Source organism: Mytilus galloprovincialis, chromosome 3 (assembly GCF_965363235.1).
Source record: "Mytilus galloprovincialis chromosome 3, xbMytGall1.hap1.1, whole genome shotgun sequence".
Taxonomy (NCBI): Eukaryota; Metazoa; Mollusca; class Bivalvia; order Mytilida; family Mytilidae; genus Mytilus; species Mytilus galloprovincialis.
Genome location: NC_134840.1, coordinates 88,894,714 through 88,906,758, shown reverse-complemented (window position 1 = coordinate 88,906,758; position 12,045 = coordinate 88,894,714). Strand labels below are relative to the sequence as shown.

The window sequence follows — 12,045 nt, the reverse complement described above, 5'->3', positions numbered from 1 at the left end:
TAATTTTTTGTAATAATAAAATTTGTGTCTTCGACTGTCATGACTGTTTGGACCCTAATGTGGGCTAATTGAAGACAGGCCTCAAAGTTGAAAAATAATCCAAATACACAATCAGATTCAGTATATCAAGGAATACCAATATTTTTTTTTTTAAAATCAAATAAATTTTGGACACTTTGGACCTCATTATTAATATTGATCAATTCAAAAACAGACCTAAAATTCAAATTAGATTCAGCATATTAAAGACTCCTTTACACCTACTGAGTTAAGATATATGGGCTAATGATTTAAGACTACCTTTGTAAACCTTTCATATTTTACCTTTTTCTCTTGGCTTGAGATTGGCTAATGCAATAATATCATGTCCCTCAATAACACACTGCATCATATTATAACAGCTATCCTTTCCACCACTTATCAAAGCTACAGTCCTCATTTTCCTATGCCTATCTGTAAAAAATCAAAAAATATTGATCTTTCGAAAGTTTTTGACTTTCTACCACACCACATTCTTTTAAGTAAATTATCTGCCTACAGTCTTTCTTCAAAATCAGTGAAATAACTTTAAAATTATCTTACAGATTGAAGCATACAAATCAAACTTCAGGGAGTACTCTGCAGTTGGGCTGACATTCAGAAAGGGGTACCCCAAGGCTCAATCCTTGGATCTCTATTATTTAATATTTTTTTTAAATGACATATTCTATTTTATTGAACATGGTACTCTGTATAATTATGCTGATGATAATACTGTTGTATGCTGACAACAATTTTGAAAATTTATTATGTACCTGGTACACCTGAAAGAGAAAGTGTTGTTTTAATTGATTGGTTTAGTTTTAATTGTATGCAGGCAAATCCTGATAAATTCCAAGGCATTGCAGTTGGAAATAAAACATTTGCTAACCAGATGCTCCGCAGGGCACAGCTTTATACGACCGCAGAGGTTGAACCCTGAACGATTGGGGCAAGTATGGACACAACATTCAAGCTGGATTCAGCTCTAAATTTGAATTGTGATTAAATAGTTGACACAGCATAGGTTTCTGACACAGAATGAATGTGGTCTAATGAACTTACAATATTTTTTTTGCCTTTGAACAATTCACTATGCTGTTGAATATTAATCCTCTCAAAAAAATGTTTGAAGAAATTTTCTTTTTATTTATGAAATCTGAAATGAGAAAAATTTAACCCCCCCCCCCCCCCATTTTTTTCACATCCCCTTTTCCCTTTTTCCAAAACTGATCTCAATTCAAATTTCTAATGGAGCTGCAACAATAACTACTCATTTAAATACATCATAAAATATTAAAATGTAAAATAAAGTGCTTGTTATTACTGAATGGTATAAATTGTTTTAATTTATCAGTTGGTAGTAAAAGTAAATATACATTGTATATTGTATAAAAAAATGATTTAAGTTGATTCAACTGCTATTCTGGACAAAGAAAGATAACTCCAATTGAAAATCTCTTGCAATTGCACAATATTGTGCAATTAGATATTTCTTGCTATTGTGCAATACTGTGCAATTGAAAATATTTGCTATTGCACAATACTGTGCAATTGAAGATTTCTTGCTATTGAGCAATACTGTGCAATTGAAAATTTCTTGCTATTGCACAATACTGTGCAATTGAAGATTTCTTGCTATTGCTGAATACTGTGCAATTGAAAATTTCTTGCTATTGCACAATACTTAATATATAATAATTTTGGATCCTGATTTGAACCGACTTGAAAACTGGGCCCATAATCAAAAATCATAAGTACATGTTAAGATTCAGCATATCAAAAAAGCCCAAGAATTCAACTTTTGTTAAAATCAAACTTAGTTAAATTTTGGACCCTTTGGACTTTAATGTAGACCAATTTGAAAACGGAACCAAAAATTAAGAATCTACATACACAGTTAGATTTGGCATATCAAAATATAATTATTCAATTTTTGATGTAATCAAACAAAGTTAAATTTTGGACCCCGATTTGGACCAACTTGTAAACTGGGCCAATAATAAAAAATCTCAGTACATTTTTAGATTCAGCATATCAAAGAACCCCAAGGATTCAATTTTTGTTAAAATTAAACTAAGTTAAATTTTGGACCCTTTGGACCTTAATGTAGACCAATTTGAAAACGGGACCAAAAATTTAGAATCTACATACACTTTTACTAAAGTAAAGTGCGAAAACTTAAAGTATTCGTACGATGACGACGATGACAACGACGCAGACGACATCGCCAACGAGATACCAATATACGACCAAAAAATTTTCAATTTTTGCGGTCGTATAAAAAGCCTGTTTTTAATATATAGTAAACAAAAATATCTTGTGATGAGATTTTCTAACTTTTAGGTATTGACAGTGATAATCACCACATTAAAAATATTTGTTGTAAAGCATCTCAACAACTGAATGTTTTACAGCGCATTGGCTGCTACCTTTCTAAATTAAATAAATTAACCATTTTCCACACTTTTATTTTATATAATTCAAATTTTTGTACTTTGGCGTGGCATTTTTTTAACAAAAATAATACCATTAAATTAGAAAGCAAGAGTGCACACACTGACAATGACTGAAATGTCTCGTCTTCTTTACTAATCATTGATATTACCGGTATGTTGACAGTCCTGAATATAAAGCTTTACCACAACTATCATATAAACTTAACATGATCCAAGAAAACAAGGTCGATATATAAAAAAGAAGATGTGGTATGATTGCCAATGAGACAACTATCCACAAAAGACCAAAATGACACAGACATTAACAACTATAGGTCACCATACGGCCTTCAAGGTCATATAAACCAAAGAAAATACATGTTCACCTTACAATCATTCAATACACTAAGTATAGTTGAACTTGACATATTGCTTATACTTATAGTTTCTAAGAAACAGACTAAACCAAGACAAGAGGCTGTCACAATGACAGCAAACCGGATTTATTAATATTTATTTGTGTCCTGGCAATATCACAAGAACCATTACTGATGAATGGTGAAAGTGAAAATCGTCAATATCAAATTTGACCTCCATTTTGTCATCAGTATCAACATCTTAAAATTTGAAAAGCTTAGATTGAATGGTTCATGAGTAAATGCAACAACGTGAATGGAAACGCCATTTCACAATCTTTCAAGAACCATAACTCCTGAACGGTAAAAGTCAAAATCGTCATTATTGAACTTGACCTCTAATTTGCCATCAGTAACAACATATAAAATTTCAAAAGCTTTGGTTGAATGGTTCATGAGAAAATGCACGGACACGACTGGAAACACCATTTTTCAATCTTTCAAGAACCATAACTCCTGAACGGTAAAAGTCAAAATCTTCATTATTGAATTAGACCTCTATTTTGTCATCAGTAACAACATATTAAAATTTGGAAAGCTTTGGTAAAACAGTTCATGCGTAAATGCACGGACACGACTGGAAACACCATTTTTCAATCTTTTAAGAACCATAACTCCTGAACGGTAAAAGTCAAAATCGTCATTATTGAACTTGACCTCTATTTTGTCATCAGTAACAACATATTAAAATTTGGGAAGCTTTGGTAAAACAGTTCATGCGTAAATGCACGGACACGACTGGAAACACCATTTTTCAATCTTTCAAGAACCATAACTCCTGAATGGTAAAAGTCAAAATCGTCATTATTGAACTTGACCTCCATTTTGTCATCAGTAACAACATATTAAAATTTGGGAAGCTTAGGTAGAACAGTTCATGCGTAAATGCACGGACACGACTGGAAACTCCATTTTTCAATCTTTCAAGAACCATAACTCCTGAACGGTAAAAGTCAAAATCGCCATTATTGAACTTGACCTCCATTTTGTCATCAGTAACAACATATTAAAATTTGGGAAGCTTAGGTAGAACAGTTCATGCGTAAATGCACGGACACGACTGGAAACTCCATTTTTCAATCTTTCAAGAACCATAACTCCTGAACGGTAAAAGTCAAAATCGCCATTATTGAACTTGACCTTCATTTAGTTGTCAGTAACAACATATTAAAATTTTAAAAGCTTTGGTTGAACGGTTCATGAGTTAATGCACGGACAACATTTGATTGCCGCCCGCCCGAAATGAAAATAAAAGGTCAAGGTCAAAGATGAAACATGCCAGGCAGATATGTACAGCTTACATGGCTAAGCGCAAGAAGGAAGACGTAGACACTCTTTCCAAATGGATTAAGGCAGTGAGGTATTGATACAAATCAGAATTAAGAAACTGAATGGGTCTATCAATGCCCATGGATGCTACGTCAATCTGTAAAGACCCAAATGTTGCAAAACACTTATCCTACCTCCATGACAAATGTGTTGTTGTCCCTGCAGATAAAGCCCCAAACAACATCGTTTTTGTGTGTAAAACACATTACATTAACTGCTTGATAAACGAATTAGGTATTGACAGTTCACTTGGAAACTCAACATATTCCCTCACAACACTTATAATTACCAAAGAGGAAATACTGGACAATCATAGGTCTGTTCTATGTTCCTTTGGAATTTCAACCAAAGATGAAGAACTGTATCTTCCATCACAGTTTTGGATACCTAAACTAAGGTGTCCTTACAAACAACGGTATATTGCTGGGTCTTTCAAGGGCTCCACAAAACCTCTTTCTAAATTATTAACATCTATTTTATCAGCAATTAAAGACGGGCTTAAAAGTTATTGTGAAACTGCCTATTCTAGAGGTGGTGTGAATCAGATGTGGATACTTAAAACTCCAAAAGATCTTTTAGCATATGTTTTAGAGTACATACAATCTAACTCTTTCATCTTGCAATAGTACTAAAACATTTGACTTTTCTACACTTTACACAAGTATTCCACATTCCAAACTAAAAGACAAATTGAAAGAGTTAGTATTGCTTTGTTTCATAAAAAAGAACGGCCAACATAGTTACAAGTATCTTGTCTTGGGGAGGGATAAATCCTACTTTGTAAAGGATCACTCTTGATTCAAACAAAAAATTCTCTGAAACTGACATTATCAAGATGCTTGATTTCTTGCTTGACAACATATTTGTTACGTTCTGAGGACGTGTTTTTGAACAGACTGTCGGCATTCCAATGGGAACCTATTGTGCCCCTCTTCTTGCCGACTTGTTTCTTTATTATTATAAGGCTGACTTCATACAGGAACTTCTTAGGAAGAAAGATAAGAAGTTAGCAATATCCTTTAACTTTACTTTCTGCTCTATAGATGATGTTCTCTCACTACATACGTAATTCAAAGTTTGGTGACTATGTTGAACGCATCTATCCCATCAGACTAGAGATAAAGGGTACAACAGATACAGTTAAGTCGGCCTCATATCTTGACTTACATGTAGAAATTGACAAAGAGGGTCGGTTTGAAACAAAACTTTACGACAAAAGAGATGATTTCAGCTTTCCAATTGTGAACTTTCCATTTCTAAGTAGCAACATTCTAGCAGCACCTACATACAGGGTATACCGGTATATCTCCCAATTGATACGATATTCCCGTGCTTGTATTTCCTATCATGATTTTCTTGATAAAGGGTTGCTGCTCACAAGGAAGCTATTAAACCAAGAGTTCCAAATGGTGAAGTTAAAATCATCCCTTTGTAAATTTTACTGATGCCATCACGAGTTGGTTGACCGTTATGGAAAAACGTTTCACAAATGATATGGGATATCAATGGATATGTTCCTTACGTCGTAACTACAATCCCCTTCCTTTTCATGAATGTGACCTACCGGATTTGTTATAACATGAGCAACACGACAGGTGCCACATGTGGAGCAGGATTAGCTTACCCTTCCGGAGCACCTGAGATCACCCCTAGTTTTTGGTGGGGTTCCTGTTGCTTATTCTTTAGTTTTCTATGTGTCATGTGTACTTTTGTTTTTCTGTTTGTCTTTTTCATCTTTAGCCATGGCTTGTGCAGAGTTAATAATTCTTCACGCTTTAGTGGATTCAATCAACAATATGACAACTGGACACATTAAACAAAAGTCGGCACGTGCCATATAAAATGTTAATAGCCTCTTTCATTTCAGAATATATTTATACCAAAAATTAAATATATGCTCTTTATTCAAAGCTTTATCGTACTGGATAACCTTTGTGCTTATATGACTGTTCCTTCATGGGCTTAGTGCAGTTTCAGGAGCCTAGTGCACCAAGGCAGCTTAGGTGGTGTATAGATATGTACCCTGTCCATACACAAAATATAGTTGACCTACTGCATTTAGTGTAAGAAAAAAAGACCAAATTTCAAAAACTTAGCTTTGACCACTGAACCATAAAAATGAGGACAAGGTCAGATGACACCTACCAGCTAGACATGTACATTTTATTTTGTACACCTTACAATCATTCCTTACACCAAATATAGTAAACCTATTGCATACTGACAGTATAAGAAAAACAGACCAAACACAAAAACTATATAACAACTAAACTATGAAAATGAGGTCAAGGTCAGATAACACCTGCCAGCTAGACATGTACACCTTAGGTAGCAATATACAGTTTAGGAGTTTTGTTTCACATTTTGGCCCCCGTGGATTTTTCAAATATGAAAGTTATTGTGTAATAAAATTCATTTTAAGACAGCTGAGTACTACTTAAGCCTTCAAAGATGGTTTATAAGAACATCAAGATATTTTTTACATGTTTTATGGGCTATTTTCTGTTTGACTCTCCGTATTTTCATAGCTAGACTGGCCATCCGTCCAGAAATTATTGCAATATTTTATAACAAATAAATGCAGATTGTTGCCATGGATACACCCAAAAGAAATTATATTTTACCATTTGATATACTGGATATAAAATCTATGGAAGATTCTTATTACATACATATATGACACAAACAGTCATGACAGTAAGCTTAATATTGCAAGAGAGCAATTAAGAGGGATGGTAAAATTTATGAGGGAAATTTTTTATATTTTTTTTTAATATTTTTTCCTAACTGTTTATTGCTACCTTACAATCATTGCATACACCGAATATACTAGACCTATTGCTTATAGTATCTGAGATATGGACTTGACCAACAAAACTTAACCTTGTTCACTGATCCATGAAATGAGGTCGAGGTCAAGTGAAAACTGTCTGACGGGCATGAGGACCTTGCAAGGTACGCACATACCAAATATAGTTATCCTATTACTCTTTATAAGAGTTTAAATTTACAAAATTACCATTTTTTTTCAAAGTGGTCATTGAACCATGAAAATGAGGGCAATGGCAATTGACATGTGACAGACGGAAACTTCGTAACATGAGGCATCTATATAAAAAGTATGGAACATCCAGATATTCCACCTTCTAAAATATTAAGCTTTAAAGAAGTTAGCTTAAGCCGCCACTGGGTCACTATCCCTATGTCGAGCTTTCTGTGACAAAAGTCACAGGATAGACAAAAATCAAGACGGCTTTGCGATTTATATATGAAGACTATGTTAGTTCATATGATGAACTACTCTTACAAGCAAAGGTTCCATTACTGAAAATAAGACGTATGTGTAACATGGCTATTGAATGTTTTAAAAATTTATATAAATTGTCACCACCATGTTTACATGATTGAGTTGTATTGAAAGATTGTAAATATAATTTTAGATATTTCAATATTGATATTCTAGCTATATCTAGGGTTCGGACATCAACCTATGGTAAGAACTCTTTTAAATATACAGTAGCTGTTTTATGGAATGATCTACCTGATGACTTTAAAAAAAATGTTAATTTTAGTCAGTTCAAAATTATTTAAAGTCCAATGTCAGACTTTTTGAACTGACTTTTATTTATAAATTTTAAAAATTAGCAATTTTTCTAAAATGGAAATGACTGAATGTTGGATGTGTACTGATTGATAATTTTGTCTTAGATGCATGATTTTTTTAAAAAGTTGTTGGTGGCTTTGAACTAGCTGTCAGTACCTGCGAGTACTCTCAGGTCTGTACTTAGTGTCTGTTTGTTGTTTGGATGTACAAGTACCCAGCCATGTCAACTTTTATTTGTAGTATTTGCATTTTTATCCATCTGATGAGTTAAGCCTTTTTCAACTGATTTTTATAGTTAGTTTTGATGTTGTACTGTGAACCACTGTCCCAAGTTAGGTAGAGGGTTTGGATCCTGTTGACATGTTTAACCCTGCCACATTCTCTATGTATGTGCCTGTCCCATGCCAGGAGACTGTAATTCAGGAGTTGTCATTTGTTCATGTGTTACATATTTGTTTTTCATTCATTTTTTGTACATAAATTAGGCCTTTAGTTTTCTCGTTTGAATTGTTTTACATTGTCATTTCGGGGTCTTTAATAGCTGACTATGTGGTATGGGTTTTGCTCATTGTGAAAGGCTGTACGGTACCTATAGTTGTTAATTTCTGTGTCATTTTTATCTCTTGTGAATAGTTTTCTCATACCACATCTTCTTTTTTATAGTAAGTGCAGTTTGTGCAGATTTTTAGTTAATATATTATGCTAAAATTATTTACCATTTAGATCATATCTCCTTTTTTTAAAATATTTTATGTGATGCATTTTACCAGCTTTTAATAATGCTAAGTTTACACTTATAGCTTTTAGCTTTAATACCTAACTTATCATGCTTATATCCTGCTTATTACCACCATGCTTTTAGTGCTTCATTTTGTGCTGTGTAATTTATTGCATGTGTATTATTTGTTGTATTGTCCTTTAATAAATAACAAGAATGTGTCCTCAGTACACGAATGCCCCACTCGCACTATCATTTTCTATGTTCAGTGGACTGTGAAATTGGGGTAAAATCTCTAATTTGGCATTAAAATTAGAAAGATCATATCATAGGGAACATGTGTACCAAGTTTGAAGTCGATTGGACTTCAACTTCATCAAAAACTACCTCGACCAAAAACTTTAACCTGAAGCGGGACAGACGGACGAACGAACGAACGAACGAACGGACGGACGAACGGACGCACAGACCAGAAAACATAATGCCCTCTACTATCGTAGGTGGGGCATAAAAATAAATAAATAATTCTTCATTTAAAGAAGGTAACTTAATTTTTCATTGAGGCCCTCAAACAAAATACATGTAATGATGTATACAGTTAACATTCATACATTCATACATTAAAATACAAAATATATCACTAGCATATATACACAATTCAATCTTTCAAACATACAAATGGAATAATTGATAAAGTTTTGATTAAATTTTCTTATTCTTACAACAAAAGAAAGAAAGCAAATTATTTGATTTGCATAGAATTATCAAGAAAATGTTTATAACAATGTTTCTTGAAAAACAATTCCACATTACAACATTTTGTTTTATTTTGAGATGTGAATTATTCCATACCTTGGTACTACATCCTGGAGTACCAAAGTGCCAAAAGAGAAAAACTGGTTGATAACAGTCGAAGAAGTTATGAGAGCTTATGAGAACTTTATTGACCTATTAACCTTATATTTCTGATTGTTTTCTCCCGACCTATTCACAGCACAACCCCCCTAAGCCCTGCTAACCCTTAAGACTACCCCCCCTTAGACTACAGCTATGGTTGCAGAAAAATGAAAAGAGTTTTTATTTGGTCACCATAATTAGGGACAGATCCTAAGTTGTGGTGTTGCCCATCATTAATATTTGGCATTGCTAAGTAATCAGGTGTTAGTCCATTTCACAATTTTATATACATTACTTCTTCTTCTTCTGGTATACAGTTACAGCTTCATAAATATTGAAGATTACGTACTGTTGCATGCGCGGAGTATATGATTAAAAATATGAACAAAAATTTATCTTTAAATTTGTAGAATACTTGGTAATATTTACATAAAAGAAAAACAACAAGTGATTAAAAAATATGTACATTGGTATTTATAGAATTAAATTATGTTGTGGAGAACAGTTGGTGTTTCAATGGTTTAACATGCTACCACAACTTGTGGTAACATGTTCCATTAATTGGATGATTGTTTGCGGAAAGAATGACCATTTGTAACTGTCTTTAGAGGTGGATATTTGCTGAAATGTTTGAGTGTGTAATTTTCATGTTCTAGTATCTGATGGTATGAGGACTGGTGATGGTATTGCAATGAGTCCATGGATGACCTTGTAGAACATGATAAGTCTGGGTTTGAGGCGGCGCTCTGTGAGTGAGGGCCATTGTAGTTCGTTTAACATGGATGTTACACTCCTGGTGTTGTGGTAATTGTTACATACATATCGGGCTGCACGCCTCTGTACCATTTCTAGCTTATTTTTATACTCTGCTGTGTATGGATCCCATAAACTACGGGCATATTCAAGTTTTTAAATGGTTTCTTTTCTGTGTGATGGTTAAAATAGTGTATTTTCATGGATGGAAGGCCATGAGCCAATCAGCCTCCCAATCAGCTGCTGCATTAAGATCTTTTTGTAAATTTATGCAGTCTTGTTGACATGTAATAATTTTCTCGGTATATATTTGTATAATACTACTGGTATTTTATTCTTTTTGTAAAAGCTATCCATTTTTAAAGATCTAAAAGATGACAACATAAAATTTCTTGTATATCTGATAAAAGCGCATTAGTGTTGTCTCTGTTTGTATACATTTCCGACTCTAAATAAAGCTTATTTATTATTTATATTGTACCTCGTGTCTTTGTGTTTTTCCTACTTTCATTTCACAGATACACACATGAAATTGATTGACTCGGCCTGTAACAAACTCGGCCAATAACAAAATCGTCCCATGCACTGACCCCGCAAAATAAGCAAATCACAAAATAGATTATGGGGTTGGGGTTCGTGTTGTTTATTCTTTAGTTTTCTATGTTGTGTCATGTGTACTATTGTTTTTCTGTTTGTCTTTTTCATTTTTAGCCATGGCGTTGTCAGTTTGTTTTAGATTTATGAGTTTGACTGTCCCTTTGGTATCTTTCGTCCCTCTTTTATAACAAACTCGAATACGCCGACTATAAATACAATTTCGGCAGTGACTATTTGACCAGCACCGAATGGGTTCTCAACTAAAATTTCAAATTATCATGTACTGTTTTGTTCATACATTCTGTGAAATAACTAGTTACCGTTAACGTGAGGGTACCCAAGTTGCATCTATTTTTAGTTTTTTAACCTACGTTTATTTATGCTTCAGACAAAAGTTTTCATTATGTGTTTATTTTGTAGATGTATCATTATTTACTATTTGGTTTCACCAATTTAATTTCAAATGAGGGTGGTAAAGGGGGGTACTGAACACGGAAACACGTGAAATATAAATCGCTAAAACGTAGCACGAAAAATAAAAATCGGGAAAAACAAGCACGAGAAATGAAATCGTAAATATTAAGAAAAAAAGTACCAGCAGTTATTATTCAGCCGTTCTTTAAGATCATGTAGACATTGTTAATGAACATAAAGACCATGTGGTCACCTTTATAATAATAATGATTCTGAAATTCAAAATTGTGTCACTTTCACTTATAATTTAAAGCATATATTTTTTTTACAGAATTTTAAAGCATATATTTTTTTTACAGAATTTTAAAGCATATATTTTTTTTACAGAATTTTAAAGCATATATTTTTTTTACAGAATTTCTGTCAATATTTTTGGTATAAAACTTATAAATCCCTTTTTTTGTATTTTACTGTTCAACTAAGAAACATAGGCTTGAGTTTAAAGGCTCTCTTAATTTGAAGAAATTTATTGAGACTCTTGGTCACACTTTATAGAATATAAAATATATATGATCAGTACTATTTATTTATAATAATTATATCAATTTTCAGAAAGATTATTGAAATTGTATAAACTATGTTTTATTGCATTAAATATAATCAGAAGTGTTTAAAAAAATTCTGCATGTAGTATATTTCATCCGCCAGATCTAATTTCTTTCAATATAGCTAGGTTTTTAATTTTACATGTAGGTGTCATTATCAAAAATCTGAATTGTTTGTTTTTTTTTACTGCAGTAATATTTTGTCTTTTAATATTTACATTTAATAAGTCCTTCTCTGAAAAATAGGGGGAAGTAT

At 32.9% G+C, this 12,045-nt stretch overlaps 1 protein-coding gene across 3 annotated transcripts in view; it reads right to left on the bottom strand.

Moving 5' to 3' along the window:
* LOC143069310 (diphthine--ammonia ligase-like) overlaps positions 1–10,748 on the bottom strand; it is a 153,327-nt gene extending 142,579 nt beyond the window's left edge. For all 3 annotated transcript variants that reach the window (XM_076243875.1, XM_076243876.1, XM_076243874.1), the window contains exons 1-2: positions 10,655–10,748; positions 325–453 (exon numbers count right to left, since the gene is read on the bottom strand). In XM_076243875.1, the coding sequence (XP_076099990.1) occupies positions 325–439 (115 nt within the window). In that variant the 5' untranslated portion in view covers positions 440–453; positions 10,655–10,748. The remainder of the gene's footprint in view (positions 1–324; positions 454–10,654) is intronic.
* Positions 10,749–12,045: the final 1,297 nt, after the last annotated feature.